This window comes from Girardinichthys multiradiatus, chromosome 2 (assembly GCF_021462225.1).
Source record: "Girardinichthys multiradiatus isolate DD_20200921_A chromosome 2, DD_fGirMul_XY1, whole genome shotgun sequence".
NCBI classification, from domain to species: Eukaryota; Metazoa; Chordata; class Actinopteri; order Cyprinodontiformes; family Goodeidae; genus Girardinichthys; species Girardinichthys multiradiatus.
In genome coordinates, this window is record NC_061795.1 from 43,578,279 (window position 1) to 43,595,103 (window position 16,825).

General features: G+C 46.2%; 1 protein-coding gene across 2 annotated transcripts; it reads right to left on the minus strand.

The window, feature by feature from the left end:
• Nucleotides 1-1,805: 1,805 nt before the first annotated feature.
• Nucleotides 1,806-15,832, minus strand: nup160 (nucleoporin 160). 2 transcript variants are annotated; one of them, XM_047348942.1, is made up of 34 exons: nt 15,683-15,832; nt 13,614-13,722; nt 13,270-13,480; nt 12,083-12,305; nt 11,806-11,996; nt 11,423-11,659; nt 11,164-11,261; nt 11,009-11,093; nt 10,710-10,778; nt 10,548-10,631; nt 9,019-9,189; nt 8,447-8,546; nt 8,188-8,356; nt 7,839-7,972; nt 7,608-7,762; nt 6,738-6,874; nt 6,590-6,660; nt 6,043-6,193; nt 5,873-5,942; nt 5,539-5,637; nt 5,328-5,447; nt 5,156-5,251; nt 4,989-5,083; nt 4,666-4,762; nt 4,207-4,312; nt 3,859-4,019; nt 3,713-3,773; nt 3,514-3,624; nt 3,153-3,276; nt 2,968-3,066; nt 2,729-2,870; nt 2,256-2,381; nt 2,080-2,175; nt 1,806-1,992 (listed from the first exon to the last, which is right to left on the minus strand). In XM_047348942.1, exons 1-34 carry the CDS (start codon nt 15,771-15,773, stop codon nt 1,894-1,896), a joined length of 4,188 nt encoding a protein of 1,395 aa, XP_047204898.1. In that variant the 5' UTR covers nt 15,774-15,832; the 3' UTR covers nt 1,806-1,893. The 2 variants fall into 2 exon arrangements, with proteins under 2 accessions (XP_047204898.1, XP_047204892.1); XM_047348936.1 differs by having other exon boundaries at nt 3,514-3,630.
• Nucleotides 15,833-16,825: the final 993 nt, after the last annotated feature.

Below are 16,825 nucleotides of genomic sequence, written 5' to 3' on the forward strand. Positions count from 1 at the left end.
TTCAGGAATACATTTTCCTCTTATATCCAAGTCTCGGCTGGTGTGTACACTTTGTTTAGAGACCACGAACATTTTAAATCTGACCAAAAGCTGTTTTTCAAAAGGTTTTTAAAATGTCATTGCAATACCGATGGTATCCTGAATGTCTCCTGTGAACAACCGTCTCTGATATTAATGATCATATTTTTACCAATTTAGAATTTAAAAAAGCTTTTCAAGTAATCTGTGAAGAGATAACTTTAGCCTGTTTGAAACCTTGAATATAAAGAATCTCAAGCCTGGAGATGGTGCATAGTTTATCTACAAGGATATTTGGTTTGGAATCCTGGATTTCCTCAGTTTAAAAAATGTGGTAAGAAAAGAAAAATGTCCTTGTCCTTATTGGCTGCGTGATGCAACGTGTCCACAATTGACCTCTGGTTGGTCGAACAGACTCAAAATGTCAGTCAGTCAGTCATTTTCTACCGCTTATTCCATAGTGGGTCACGGGGGAGCTGGTGCCTATCTCCAGCAGTCTATGGGCGAGAGGCAGGGTACATCCTGGACAGATCGCCAGTCCATCGCAGGGCAACACACAAACAACCAAACACACACTCATTCTTACACCTAAGGTCAATTTAGAGACCAATTAACCTAACAGGCATGTCTTTGGACTGTGGGAGGAAGCCGGAGTACTCAAAATGTTTCACCAAAAAATCCAACATCCATAAAAAAAAAAAAAAAAAAATCACAGGTTCTTACCAGTTTTGTTGAGAGTTTATCAGTCAGCAAAACTGGGAAGTGGGTCGGTAACAACCACAGTTCCAGTCCGGTTCACTCAGGTACAAGGTCCGGATAACAGTAAGGCGTTTGGCTTCTTTTTCTTTCTAGTGCAGGTTAAAATAATGAAACCAGGGTCTTTGGAAACGACCCCAACTTCTTTCCCCTAAAATTCAAGAATAGGAAAAATGTTTCTGAGATCACCCAGAAAGAAAAAACTGTCTGCAGTCAGAATAAAGCCAACAAAAAAACAGAGCTGAGTAGAACCAACCCAAAGACTGAAAGGTGTTGAAACAGAATCCGATTAGAAGCCTCCAGTTCAATTTAATCCACACAGCTAAAATCACTCAAATCTGCTTTCTGTTCTCCATGACTGCTGAGCAGGATCAAGATTTTCTGGTTTATACCCAGTCTGCTAGCAAAACTGATTCTGGACTAATTCATCATTCTCCTCATGAAGGGAATTGATGAATAATTAACAATTACGAATTATGATTATTGTTACAATGCAGCAGGAGGAAAACATTTAACTTTAAACTGGAGGATTTTAGTAGCTGAACCAGTTTTTAACTGGAAAAATAGGAAGGCAGCTGCAGGCTGACCTGTGGATAGTAATGCACAATGATGGGTGGAGCCTGCTGCTGGGTCTATCGGAACATTTTCATGACCATCGTGATCTGAACCTTCAAACCCAGAATAACTCCACTGCTTTAAAGTGTTTTTACTCAGGCTCACCTGGTTCATTCTGACCTGAATCCGACCCAGGTCACTGGGGGTGCCACAAGGCTCAGGTGTAATTCAGCCCGTGGCTCAGTGGGAAGAGACGCTGTCTTCCAATCAGAAAGTTGTGTGGTCAATTCCAGCCTTCTCCTCACCACGGATTGATGTGCACTTTGCTGAGAAAAGCTTCCAAGGTACCTGCTTACAAACGTTCACATTCTTACTGTAAGAATGTGAACGTTTGTGTGCAGCTGGGAGAATGAGACCCGCTATTAGTCCAATTACCTTTAAGATCTGAACATTTGTTAGAACAACAACAGTGGACGAAACGTTAGAAAACACTTTAATTAGAAGATTTATACATGAAAAACAAATAAAAAAACAGGTCAAAGATCAGGTTGGCCGCGACTTGTCTCACGATGCCACTTGTCTCTGAGCGCCGAGGCGGCGATCGGTTGTCTGTTGCACAACGTTGTGATACTCGGCCAGTTTGTTTTGAACTTTGTTGTGAAGCTGGAACAAACAAAGTTTCCAGAGTGAGACTCAAGCAGTAAAGCGGATAAACGAAAACTGCCTAGATGTAAACAGGAAGTGACTCACGCTGCTGTGCGTCTGCGTCTCACTCAGAGCGAGCAGCAGCTGATCGATGGCGGTGTACGGCAGCCAGGCGGGCGGAGACGTGGCGGACAGCGGCCTCTGGAAAAGAAAGAAAAAAAAAAATTTCAATAAATCCGACGATAACGCGCTGACAGAGGCGGTGCGAACAGAATCCGTACCTCGATCCCAAAGTACTGGTGTCCCCTGCCGAGGACGGCGTCCACGTACTCCAACACTAGCTCTGCAGCCATTTCCAAGAGGTCAAAGTTCAGGAGGAGACGCAGCAGCGAGGGAGCATCTAGACACTAGAAAATACATACAGGTGACCACAGATAAACAGAAATAGACAAGGTAAACACAAACTAAAGTAAACAACTAAAGGTAATCATAAACACCTACAGTAAACAAACAAACAATACAAACTTAAAAAACCCAGATAAAAAAAACAAGGTAACCCCCCCTCCAAACAAAAAAAAATCAAAGCAAATTTAAATAAACAACCCAAGGTAAATACAAACATGTTTTAATTGGAGTGAGCAGAACGTTTTATGTCACACCGGCCACTGATGGCAACTAAACTGATGGTCTGCAGATTGTTGAGGTCCTGTCAATGTTTGACCGTTAATGAGTGTTGACCCCGCCTCCCTCTCACCTTGTATGACTGCAGCAACCAATCAGGCAGCGGGATGCCGTGCGACAGCAGCTTGTGGATGACGTGACGGTGATGCTGCCCGTTGGTGGAAGGATACCTGTCCAGGTAGGAGGCCAGCAGCCGCCACGCCTCGTCTGTGGCACTGAGGAAGGGGAAGAGTCGCAGTGGTTATTGACCAAAGTCTGCAGTTCTGCTGCAAATCGATCAGCTGATCAATGTGATTATTGGCAACAACCCACCTGGACTCTTTAGTGTTAACAACTGATAGCTGGTTAGCAGCCAACCAGCTCCAAGCTTCACTCTGATGCTCCTCCCCCCCGGACTGCAGCTGGATGCATCTGGACACATGAACAGGTAAACAGAAAGGTGAACAAGGAAGGTAAACAGAAAGTAGTGAGGAGTTTTTGTTGTTCTGTAAACCCACTTAAAGGTCAGCGCGTCGAAGACTGGACTCAGATCCAGTTTGAAGATCCGACTCAGAGACAGGGCAGAATCAAAGAGCCCAGTTTGGGCCAGGAGTAGAACAAGCTCTGGCGCAGACACACTGCCTGAATCAAAGAGTCACAACCATCAGTCAGTCAGCTGATCGAGATCAGATCTGCTGCAGAAACCTTCGCAGAAGCTGCAGCAGGTAAACAGTTAAAAAACAACTGCAGATAAATGGTCTTATTCTCATGCCTGCAGTCACATGACTACACATGCGTCATGTGACACAGAGGTAAGAGGAGGGTCAAATCTAACTACAGTTTAACCACGACCAAGTGCACAGGTCAGTACATGCATACCTGCAATAGCTGCGGACGGCGGGTGGTGCTGAGCGAGCGTGAGGCGAGCACGGGACAGGAAGTAATCCTTCTCCAGGTCATGGAGCTCCAGGATGTCCACCTGTCGTCTACCTGCAGCTGCAGAAATGCAGACTCTGGGTCAGCTCTCATACCCACAGAACCACCCACATACCCTCAGACTCACAGAAAGACACCTCACTTGGTTCTGCTGAAAACTCTCCGTCTGAGGTTCTCTTCGGAGACGCTCCGGGTCGCTCGTACTGCAGCAGAAACAGTTAAATCCACACACCGCTGCATTACTGTGTACATGTGTTACTGCGCGTGTGTGTGTGTGTGCATGCGTACTGTGCTCCCGGACACCGGTTGGACGATCCATGCATACTCGGGCCTGATGAGGCGCAGACAGTTGAGTGCAGCGAGATAACAGTTCACCTGTTTCTGGAGACCGAGTCGGGTCCGGACCTCCCGACCGAGACGCATCCCAAACTCAAACATGACTGTCCCCGCTGAGAGACACAGATGGACAGAAAGAGAACGGGTGAGAAGCAGCAGTGATCAGTGAAGTATCATCATAGCATCTCTGAGGGCTTTTCTATCAAAGCTATGCCAGTGCTAAACAAGAGCTGGTCTTTAACTGGTTCTTTAAAAGAACTGCTTTAGAGACCAGTGACAACAGAGGCTTCTGTATCCAACCTTTCCTGTAGTTGTGGCGAGCGATGTGGAAGGCGTACAGCAGCTCGTAGTAGTTGTGCGTCAGCAGATCCAGACCACGAGCACGAGACTCGATGATGCCGACCACCTGGGGGTCACATGACCATAATGTCAGACCTACATGATGTTTGGCTGCAGCTTCAAGATAAATACACAGGTAAAACCATTTCATCATAAAGGAGAAGGCCACAAGATCCACTGAACATAACCTGGAACATTGATCAATACTTGAAGTAGTGATCAGTACTGATCAGTAGTCCAACCTGAAGGAAACTACTTAAAGGTCAAAGATCACTGCAGATAATCATCACTGTTAATAACTGGCGCTGCCGATAACTGATCAATGCTGATTACAGCAGATCACTGATCATCGATGATTACTGATCATCCCCCAGGTTTTGTGAGGGGATCTGCAGTGTTCTGAATAATTTCCTGTCTCACCTCATTGTGCAGGTTCATGTAGGGAAACCGGACCAGATCCTGCAGCTGGGAGCGTTCACAGAGAACCACGACCAGCTGACGAAGACAATCCAGTTGCCTGAAAACCAAACGGGATTTTATTTTTTTTTACCGGATCAAGTGTCTGCTGAGACTTCAGCAACATCAGACATAAAGACACCCCATAAACATGAGCAGATAGCTTTCAACAGAGCAGGGATTCATACAGACATTACACACAAACACAGCTACAGCTAAAACATAAGAGACTAGCTTCCCAAGGATCAGATGGTTCTGATTCTGTCTGTGTGCGTGTGTGCACATACATGCTGGTGTCAGGGTTCTGGGTTAGAGCTTCATAAGCTTCACTGTTGTGTCCCAGATCCAAGTGATGCTTGAAGATTCTCGTCCACAGCGCCGCCTGCAGGCAGACAGGCCAACATGTTTACCTGTTTATCTGTCCCACCTGCAACAATAGGCCTCTCACTCATACCTGACAGTGGACGTCATCATCTGCCTCTGCTAAGGCCAGAGAGGCGAGCTGGATGATGAGCTCGGGTAGACCCATGTCCTCCAGCAGCCGCAGCACCTGATCACACACAGGACAGGTAAGTCTAACATCACACAGGTGAACCTGCAGCTGCGAAACAGCCGAGCGTCCTCACCTTGTTATAGTACTGTAGCCTCGGACTGGCTGCCGCCTCTTCATCTTCGGTGCCAGTCAGCTTCAATAGAAACTCCTCCTTTTCTACCTCTGTCGCCGCCTCCTGGAAACACCGCAGAGCCTGGTACAGGTACACACAAACACACAACAGGAAGTGATGCCAGGGTCTCAGCAGGCTGAAAGTGTATGGATGGAGCAGAACGTTCACACACCTTCTGGCCCTCTCCGTGAGCCAGGTAACACTGAGCCAGCACGAAGCGGCACGAACCGATGTTCACCTGACACCACGGGCCAATCAGACGCACATAATCCTGCAGGGAGACAGGGAGGACAAGTGAGACACAGTTGTCGAGGAAACGGAAAGCTGTTGAGGACATGGGAAAAAAGTTATTGAAAAGAAACTGAATCAGAATCACAACCAGCAGGCCCTGACCCGACCTGGTTCATCAAACAGAAGCTGGACTAGATGTGAAGGTCATTTGGGTATTTTCTGTTTAGTTGTTCTGTAGTGTGACCAGGCATGATTAAAGATCAAATATGACTCACCTGCAGCTGAGTATACTGACAGTTGGCCATCAGACACTCTGGGAACTGAAAGCCAGGGTTACTGGGCCAGCTGGGACACTCTAGTTAAGACAAACACACGGGAACACAGAGCTGAGGCAGCACACATGTAAAGGAACGCGAGACTTGCTCCATGTTCTCATGAAGGATACAGCAGCTGAGCGAGCAGCTGGACCACGTTGGAGATCATGTTATTCCAGAGGAGAAGAGAATCGGTGTGCTGCTGGGAAAATATTTGGGAGATGATGATCCTCCTGGCTGTTGTCTGATAGAAAAGCTCCAGGACCGTCTGAGGGTTCAGCACTGCAGAGACAGTTCAATTTAAAGCAGAGAAGTCTCCTAACTGAAGCTGACCTTTTAGCAAACTGACTGTAACTGAATGAGTCCAGACTGTCCTACTTCATGGTTTTACCAGCATGTATCAGCAGATCAATCCCGTGATTCAATCAATACCAAACTCTCCTTTGCCCTCCGATATTTAGTGCCAGCAGAGCAGCTTTTTAGTTTCACAGTAATCAAACTGCAGGTCTCCGTCTAATCTGTGTTCAGCTGAATCCAAAGTAGGGCTTGGCAGCTTCAGGTAGGTTCTGATGTTGGAGAAAACTCAACTATTTGGACCTTAGGGATAAATTTCTTCTACAGGCAGAATTAAGGTCAGAAGAACCCTCCCTCTGTGTGTGTGTGTGTGTGGTTTCTGACCTGATCGACCCGTTGACACGCTCGGTGTGTCCGACAGCTCCAGCGCTGTGAGGTGCTGCAGGTTCACATCTCTGAAACAACAGGAGAGTCGGGGTTGAGGACATGCTCTGTGTAGATGGGTGTACAGGTGTGCACTGCTCGTACTTACATTGTGTCCATGGGAACCGAGGAAGAGAGGTTCTGACTGATGTGTTTGAGGAGGTGATAGGACGAGAGGAGGTGGGAGGTCCGAGGGATGAGATCCTGCTGGAGCTGCAGCAGCTGGGCTCCTCCGCCCAGAAACACCTGGAAACACACACACACACACACACACACACACACACAGTCAGCATGTAGACCTGCAGGACAACAGATGGGACAGAAACCTGAAGACACCTGCTTTACAGGTAATCATTGTTATCACTCAAAGCAGCTGCGAGACACACAGTTTTAAAATAAAACTTCAAATCACTTTAGAGACAAACAATTCTTAAATTGCATAATCAAGTCTGAGGTCTGCAGGGTGACCTAATTGGGGTCTCAGCAGGTTATCAGCTCTCAGTCTGTAAGGCTGGTTAACAGTCATTCAGGTCTCTTGTAAAGGTGCTTCATTCAGACAGAAGAGACTCAATCCTAATTTACACCGACAACGTTCCAGGTCTACTCCGTTATCCGTCGTAAATTGTGTCGTGCAGCAGTTCACACTAGATGTTTTTTAGGGTTCATTCATAGAACCATCAACAGCTGCGTCATCTGTCAAAAATAGACTCGATCCGTATCTCTGACGTACAATAGATGATACTTTACATCATGCTGCAGCACAACGGAACCAGTGTGAATTACCAAGTTGACTAGAATGGCTTCTATTTGCAACGGAGAGCAAACGTACGGATTACAGAATCTGTGTGAATTTGGGTCAGCCTTAGAACCCCGTTTCTGTCTGGTCACGTCATATTCTGAAAGAGATCAGTAGCTTTAAGAGGAAAACCAAGATACTTCAGAGCTGCACTGCATGTGATGCTTCAGCGTGTTTACGTACGTTGTCTCCGAAGTGCAGGTAGAGTTTCTGCAGTATGAGCAGGTCTCTGCAGAACTGCGCTCGGGTCATGGCCATGTGACAGGCACCCTGACAGACGATGGAGACGGCGCAGGTGCTTCCATAGAGCTGAGACAGGCTCATCCTGACGCTCAGACCTGCAAGGCACAACGCAGGGATTACAGTTCCCACACTGACACTCACCATACGTCTGTCTGCATTCACGCCTTCTACCTGGAGCGACAGGGCTGTCTCCACCCAGATCCGAGTCCGTCTCCAGGTCCAGCTCCCTCAGCAGAGCGATCATGGCTGCCATGGGGTTACGGATGTCCTGCAGTTTGTTTTGGATGTCTTCAATCACGCCATCTCTACAGATAACAGGTGAACAGTTTGTTATTCCTGTGGTCAGGACTAAATCTTTAAAGAGTCCAACTATCAAAGATTCGAAAACAGCAGAAAAGATTCTGACTTTATTTACATTTCAGTAAAAAAGAAAAGAAAGAAAAAAAATCTAACTTTAACTATTAAAATGATTATTCAAGGTCTGGGGTCCGGTGCAGAGTCTACCTGTCCGGTGACCTACCTGTCGTTGCACATCATGTTCTCAAGGACCAACTCGGCAGCTCTCTCAGGAGGAGTCTGGAGATACTCCAGAGCTTTCTCCATCTCGTACGCCATCTCTGCAGAAACGGCGTCGCTGACGAGCCGCAGAGTCCGGATCAGCTGCAGGACGTCTCGGGCCACATCAGGGTCTGAGACAGAGAGGAAGCAGTGATGTGATTAAACAGAGAGGTCAGAAGTTAGACACGTGTTTCAACTCGCCTTCGTTCAGTGGCGGTTACCGTCGCTGATGGGCGTGTCCTCCTCAAACAGCAGGTACTGATCATAGGACAGGTACAGGTGATCCACAGCGAAACAAGGCAGCAGGAACGACACAAAGCCCTGAACCACACAGATAGGAAGAACAGATCAATTCAGAAGGAGCAGAACCTGTTGACCCAATCTGACCGTGTACAACGTGGAGAGGGCTCGGTCATCACAGACACATGGACCTGACTGGATCAGCCAAGAAGAGACCTGTGGTGAGGTCATATTGATCTGGAGAAGCTCAATCAGTCCTAATCAACTAAATAAACTAAAATGGACACAAAATGCCTCTACTAGTACCTTCGGGATGGGAAAAACTAGGGAGGACTTCCTGAAGTTTAAAATATTTTCCTGTTTGCTTCTCATTTTATAATCATCAACTTGTTGCTAGAGGAAGTCTTATGTTTGTTTTGCTGCTGGAATATTTCTCTGGATAAAATCCAACAGCCAATCAGGCATCAGTCAGCAGCTAGCCTGTGTATCCCTGCTGTCACGGGTTGAATAACCAGCCAGAGTTAATTAGTGGGAGGCTCCGCCCCTCACTCACCTTACGGAGTAGACAGGCCATCCTGGTGTGCTGGCTGACAGTCAGGCCCAGGGGAGTGGACTCCACCTCCTGGTACTGCAGACAGCAGGAGTAGAACCGGGACCAGAACTCCACCTGCAGCTGTCGATACTCCTCCTGAGAAAACTCGAACTCGGTGACGCTGCTCTGCAGCTGCGGGTAGTCGGGACAGGTGTGTCAGATAGATCAGCAAGAGACAGGTCAGTCAGCACAGGTGAGTTCCAGGTAAGCTGCATCCCTCAAACAACCTCTAAATACATTTCAGGATTATTATTGTGTTGCTAAAACTTTCTCTAAACCCGTTTTCAGGAAAACAACCCCTTCAGCACACTACACTTCCTGTCACCTGGAAGAAGACGTCTGTCTTTTCAGAAGCTTTTTGTATGCAGATTGTCGACCTGCTCACTGTGCCACAGGAATGTTTGCTACGTTTTCTTTGTACAAATAAACCCTGAACTACAGAAACCTGCAACCTGCTCAGATGCGCTCACCTGTAGAGGTGAACACACCTGATGTGACAGAGAGACAGTACCTAGGTTGGTGTTCCCTGCAGGTGGTTCATCAGACAAGAGAAATGCAAAAAACCAGCAGTTCAAAGTCGCTTTGATGTGTTGCCTTTACAACTTATTCTGCAAAGCTTAACTAACTTAGTCAGGGTTAAACTTGGTTAGTGTTAAACATGGTTCACTTACTGGGATGGTTGTGGTTAGTGTTACACAACGTTAGTTGAGATGATTTTAGGGTTAATAAGACCATGCTAGAGTAAAACCAGGTTATTTGGAATAGTTGTGGTTAGTTTGGACTATGTAGGTTACATGGGACAATCCTTGTTAAGTAGTTTTAGACCAGGTAAGGTAACTGGCATCACTGTGGTTGGGCATTTTTAACCAGGGTTAGTTTGTCAGGATAGTTGTGGTTAGACTGGGGTTATTTGGGGTAGCTTCAACCAAGTAGTCAAGTTTGGATAGTTGTGGCTGGCTAGTTTGAAGTGGGGTTAGTTGGGATAGTTAGGAGGTATCAGAAACATCTAACATCACATCTTTTAAACTGCACCAGTTGGACAGGCTGTCCACACTCGTCCAACGTTTATCTCGGATCAGAAACCGGCTCTGCAACAACTTTCTGGTTTTAAACAAAAATACGACATTCTGCCAACAGACGGCTGATTCTTTTTGCCCAGCAACAAAATCCAAAATAAAAAAATCTAGAGTTGCATTTGACTCCTCGTTAGACTTTGACTCGTGCATCAGATCTCATTCTTGTTCCTAAATCTTTCATTTAAGAGACATTTCTAAAATGAGACGTGGACTCCAGAGCAGATCTAGAAAACATTATTCATGTATTTGGGTCATCATGTTTAGACTACTTTAACGCTCTTTTTACCGGTCTGAACAGATAATCAATTTCCCATCTGCAAGCTATTCAGAACGCAGCAGAAAGACTAGGGAAGGACCAGAGCGTCCTCGCTGTACCTGCACAAACACCTGCTGCTCAGGAAATCAGTCTGTTACCTCGCTCTCCACAGCCTGGGTCACCTCCTTCTTCAGATTCTCCCAGGACAGATCCAAGATCCTCTCAGAGCCACGACGGAAGATCTGAACAAAAGCCACAGAACCATGAAGCGACAGCATCACCAAAGTCTAGCCACACACACACCAGACAGGTGGACTCACCTGCAAGGCTCTGACAATGGCTGATGCAGTGAAACGTAACGGAGAGAAGAGAAGCTCCAAGTAGGTCTCCTGAAACAGCAGCATGGAAGAGACGTGAAGACTCTCAACTGATAAACTGACGGCCCAACAGCTGTTAGAGCCAAAAAACACATTTATCCCACTACAGACCCAGAAAGCCCGGTACCAAAGCTCTAAACAGCTAAAGACCATGGTACAAGAACCTGATAATAATAAAGCTACTGGACTGTCTAGATTACAGGGTTTAGTTTTGTTCTGCGCTAGTGTGTGGCTGGATGTACCCTGGGGTCCAGGTCCACTCCAACATGGACTTCTTCTTCTGGTGGTGGCTGAACAAACACCTGGTTCCACTGACCCGCTGTGTTGCTGTAAAACAGAGACGCCCTGAGTTTGAATCGGAACCTCTGACAGCAAAGCCTGCGATGTTCCTACTTACTGTTCAAAGTCGATGTACTTGACCACGGCTGAGTTGGACTCGTCCATCCACAGAGCCCACACATCGGTTGTGGTCAGAGTGAAGTCCACCAGAGTTTCCTGCATTACAAATGGATTGGGTCCATTTATGGCGAGAGCAACAAAAACAACATCTCAGAGTTGTCTCAAGAGTTTAGACCTGTAATTTGAACCCATAGTATTGTTCTGTGTGTGTGATGCCATCGTTCTGTGTGTGGACCCTTGGTTCTGTGGTGGCTCACCTGTGTGCTGAACAGAGAGGAGATGTGTTCAAGGCTGTAGCGGTTGTTGTCTGTACCGACAAGCTGCAGGACGATGAACTGTCCTCTTTGCGGGACAGCCAGATAAACACAGAGACAGAGCCCAGTTCTGGATGAGAAGGCGAGCCTCAGATGGTGCCCCTGACCCGACAGTCGCCTCACGCCTTTAGAGGCCGGCATGTACTCCAACATGTTGGCCTCCAAAAGACACGTCTGCTCCTGGAGAGATAAATAAAAATAGGTCCATTTAAAAGAGAAATATCAGATCACAGGTTGTAATCACACAACCAAATCTATCATGGTTCTGTTTTGATTTTGTCACAGAACATGTAGAACCTCATGGCTCTATCAGAGAACAGACCCACCGTGAGTGACCACATCCGCAGCCGGTGATCCTGACACAGGGCAAAGATCAGAGAGTCCTCCTCCTCCTCCCGGACCGCCAGACTCAGAACCAGGTCAGGCGGACTCTGTTCCCCTCGGATGGCGGTGGGCATCCAGCCGGAGAGCCTCCTCATCATGGAGCTCCTCTTCAGCTCCACCACCGACACGCTGCCTGCAGACAGGAGCACGCTCACAGCTTGACTGCCTGCTCTGGAACATGTGCACATGCTCAGATCACAGCGAGGTCATGTGACTCACCCTGCGAATTGTAGGGTGGAAGTGTCACCACTGTGATGCCTCCTGCAGGTGAAGCCAGCGCAAAGTGAGCATCTCCGTGTAAACTGAGCCATGCCGCCACAGCGCCGGGAACAGCTGTGTGCCCCATCCAGCCGGGGATTGTGGCGAAGTGGGTCGGGTCCTGGAGATCCAGCTTCATTACATCAGTGAAGATGGACTGCATGTGGCGCTCAGTAACCAGCTCCTGGAACAAAACATCATCAATCATGAATCAGAACAGGCAGGAAATGTATTAATCAAGCAACAACATGCCAACAACAAGACTAGAATGTGCAAGAAACAAACGGGCCACAACATCTGCAACACGGTGCAAGAAACGCATTAGCATCTAGGGGCGTAATGGTACGTGTATTTGTACTGGAAATATCTGTACAGTCTTGTCGGTTCAGAGTGCATGTGTACCGAACAAATACAGCATTGCTTTACACCTGAACACAGTGTTAATGTGAGGAACTAAGAGCACAATGCATTGTTCTGTAGGGCACCTTTAAAAAGTGACACCAAAACAAAACAGCTTACTTCCAGCTGTCACTGAACTCTGCTTTTGGAGAACATGAAGGTTTCTCATACAGCAACAGTGGAGAAATAAAAGTGAACCAAACCAGAAGTTTGTGTCATCATATGCATCTTCTTACTCACCTGAAACAACATCAAGCTGTATGTAAACATCACAGATACTGGAGGAAAATCAGCTGACATCCAATTGGCTGGCTACCTGCAGCATCCAATCAGCCCAAACTCTGTACATCCAATAAAATGCAAATGGGAGGATTTTCCCAACAGCTGCTCATGCTGCTTTCAGGTGCAACTGGGACAATAGGTTGTTGAAATATTAAAGCCACTCCATATTTATTCTGAAATAAGGGTAAAGTCTTATTTAGTCTATTTATTATAGTGCTGTATAACATATCTATCCATGCATTGGATTGGCCAGACACATGCCGATATCAACAACGCACAAGAAAAATGCTACAACCACTACACACGGTGCAGCAAACAAACAAACATCAGCAACAACGTGCAAGAAACAAAGCTGATCTGGAGCAGAAAAGAAGACAGAGGGTGTACATTGCCAGAGAAAAAGGCAGAATGCTCTGCAAATAAGCTGCAGGCTGTAAATCTGCAGGAAACATTTTTGGGGGACTTACGCTGCGGTACATGCGCGCCGGATGAGGAAGCACCAGTCTATGGACAGTCTGATTGGTGCAGATGAGAATGATGATGTTGTTCAGGGTCTCCTGGATGGTGACTCCACCAGGCAGAACGCTGCAGCAGCTGAACTTAAGTCTGATGGCATTATTAAGCAGGTTGGTGTCCAGAGACTCCTCCACCAGCTGAACAGTGTCCGCTGATGTCCACCTGCAGCAAAACAGGAACCCAGAGAGGACTCTGAAGCAGCAGCAGGAAGAGACTTTGCAGAAGTAGCAGCAACTCTACATTTCAAATATCAATGCCACTGTAGAAGATCCCTAATCGATCATCCTCTACGCACCAGTGGATGAAGCGGTTGCTGGTGACAGACAGCAGCTTGCCACTCTCATCATAATGAAACGCTCCGGCGCTGTCTGCAAACTTCAACCCACCTGGAGGAGTGTTTACACCTGCAGACAGGAGAAGTACATTGTTAGTTGCAATCCCAGTTTAACTTCATCTGGAAAAACTTTACAGAACCATGACTGAATGCTGAACATTTGTCTTTCTGACTTTAATTTTAAAACGGCATCAACTACCCATCCTTCTGTAATAAACTCTGCCGACGTCTACATTGCCAGCTTTCTTAAACCATCGGGTCTTTGCAGCTTTACGTTCAATATCAGTCTGCTTTTTTTTTTTTTTTAAGCCTTGCTTGCTGAATTGAGTGCTTTTAAATCATCTGAAAATTAATATTATGGAACAGTTTGCATTTTGAAGGAAAACTACAGTGCTGTAAAATAGTAATTTCCCACTTACATATTTCTTGTTTCTGCTTTTTTTTTTTTTTTTTTTACCATAGACAAATATAACAGAGTACATATGATAATTTTTAATTTTAAAATGTTTTATTTGTTGGAATCCCCTCTGAGAAAAGGACCAGTCAGTGGGGCTATTATCAGCACCCTACATAGGTAAGTAAATTTCTATCTCCTGTGTAGTTTATTTTCTGTACTATTAGGAGCCGAGTCACCACTTTACAGATAATAGGCCTGTATAATCTTCCATATCACCTTCGCTTGTCTACATACACATACAAAACACATCAAGCACCAATTTTTAGTTGGGTTATTTCAACCCTGGTTAGAGGTGTCATTCTCAGATACAGGTTGCATCCCCGGTTACAGCTTTCATCCCTGGTTACAGCTTTCATCCCTGGTTACAGCTTTCATCTCTGGTTATGGGTTGTATCCGTGGTTACGGGTTGTATCCCTGGTCACCGTTTGTATCCCTGGTTACAGCTTTCATCCCTGGTTACAGCTTTCATCCCTGGTTACAGCTTTCATCTCTGGTTACGGGTTGTATCCGTGGTTACAGGTTATATCCCTGGTTACGGGTTGTATCCCTGGTTACAGGTTGTATCCCTGGTCACGGGTTGTATCCCTGGTTACAGGTTGTATCCCTGGTTACGGGTTGTATCCGTGGTTACGGGTTATATCCCTGGTCACGGGTTGTATCCCTGGTTACAGCTTTCATCCCTGGTCACGGGTTGTATCCCTGGTTACAGCTTTCATCCCTGGTTACAGCTTTCATCCCTGGTTACAGCTTTCATCCCTGGTTATAGCTTTCATCTCTGGTTACGGGTTGTATCCCTGGTTACAGCTTTCATCCCTGGTTACGGGTTTTATTCTTTGGTTACAGCTTTCGTCCCTGGTTACGGGTTATATCCCTGGTTACGGGTTGTATCCCTGGTTACGGGTTGTATCCCTGGTCACGGGTTGTATCCCTGGTTACGGGTTGTATCCCTGGTTACGGGTTGTATCCGTGGTTACGGGTTATATCCCTGGTCACGGGTTGTATCCCTGGTTACAGCTTTCATCCCTGGTTACAGCTTTCATCCCTGGTTACAGCTTTCATCCCTGGTTACGGGTTTTATTCTTTGGTTACAGCTTTCATCCCTGGTTACGGGTTGTATCCCTGGTTACAGGTTGTATCCTTCGTTAGAGGTGTCATCCATGGTTACATGCACATTATCACTCAGATCTTCTGAGAGCCAAACAACTTCAGTCACAACTAAACAAGCCAGAATCCAGAACAAACCCAACGAGACACAGGCTTAACGAACAGGTTTCAGCTCGTGTGTTGACCTGTGAGTGGCTGTGGATCAGCATGGTTCCGTTTAGACCTAGACGTTTAATCAAAACCGAACAGTTCTGACGATCTAAACCTTTTTTCAAGAGAGCTGGAGGGAGGCGACCTGTTCAAATGCAGCTTTCTGGAGCAACGGTAAAACCACGGAGGACCAAGAACATAGAGAGTTAGCAGCGCTGCTAGCTGCCGTCAGCTTCAACCTGACGGTCCGGCTGCTTTCAAAGAACCTTTACAACCAAAAGCCAGGTCCGCCTTTCTCCACCAGAACCTGGCTCTCACCTGGATTCACTGTGACCTCTCGGAACCGCCGTTCCGCTTCCCGCCCGAACCCGCATATCTCCACGAGACTGCGCTCCAGCACAGCCGCCATGTTCTCTTCTTGATTACGTACGAGACCCGGGCTGCGCGCGCTGCTCTTTCAAACATCGTTTCGCTCACAAAGAAACGCCCCTCCCCCTCATTGGCTACGCAGTTTTGTGGAAATCTTACGTCAGGGCATAATGGTAGGTTGACTTTGGAAACACTAAGGCCTGCTGGGAAACTGAGTTTTTTTCAAGAACACACACTGATGGTTATACTTAGTTTATTCTTGTGGTTTTACAAGAGTCCTTGGATTAATAAAGGTGATCACTGAGACAAAAACAATATCTGTACATATAAACAGACATCACCACCAAAATGGACGGCCATAACCTTAAAAGGCACTAAAATTAACCTTAATTTACCTTAGAACAATAAACCAAACCACCACATCACATTCAATTATTGTTCTAATATTCAAACGGTATTTCTTCAGCTATTTTCAGTAAGAGCTATTTCAGGAGTGGTTGTGAAGATGTTTAATCTTTTTTTTTGGACAATATTCTAACAGAATAGAATAGAAATATAATTTATTGCTCCTCAGTGGGTAAAGTGAAAGGCAATTGGAATAATTCAGATTCCCACAAAGGTAAAAAAAAAATAAAAACAGGCATCCTAGGACATCACTGGCCTTCATTGTGAGCTTATCTAGCAGCTTCCCCTCAGCTGATGAGCTGCTGCTCCAACATACTACACTATAGAAGATGGCTGATGCCACCATTAAGTCAAAAAAGATCTTCAGATCAGTGTTCCTTATTTACTGGCATCAGTGTGGTGGGTCTGGGCCTTTGGAAATCCACCCCCAGTTCCTTAGTTTTCCCCACATTAATCAGGAGATGGATCCTCTGGCACCAGTCCACAAAGTCCACTGTCTGAGTACTTTCTGAGTCATCCTCACCTGTGACGCGGTCGACTATGACAGTGTCGTCAGAGAACTAATAATATATTGCTCCACTGTTTTTATCGGAACAAAATAAGGGTGAGTTATTGGCAGGAAAATTGATTTTGAAACATAATTTATTAATTAATTTATTAACATTGGAAGATTAAAAAAAAAGTTAT

Bases quoted from the DNA above. Each gene is read 5' to 3' on its own strand.
- nup160 (XM_047348936.1), bottom strand. From the start codon at position 15,773: ATGGCGGCTGTGCTGGAGCGCAGTCTCGTGGAGATATGCGGGTTCGGG. The intron at 5,252-5,327 runs GTGAGGACGCTC...GTGTGTGATCAG, and splicing joins GGCTACAGTACTATAACAAG to GTGCTGCGGCTGCTGGAGGA. The intron at 2,176-2,255 runs GTACGGATTCTG...TTTCTTTTCCAG, and splicing joins ACCAGTACTTTGGGATCGAG to AGGCCGCTGTCCGCCACGTC.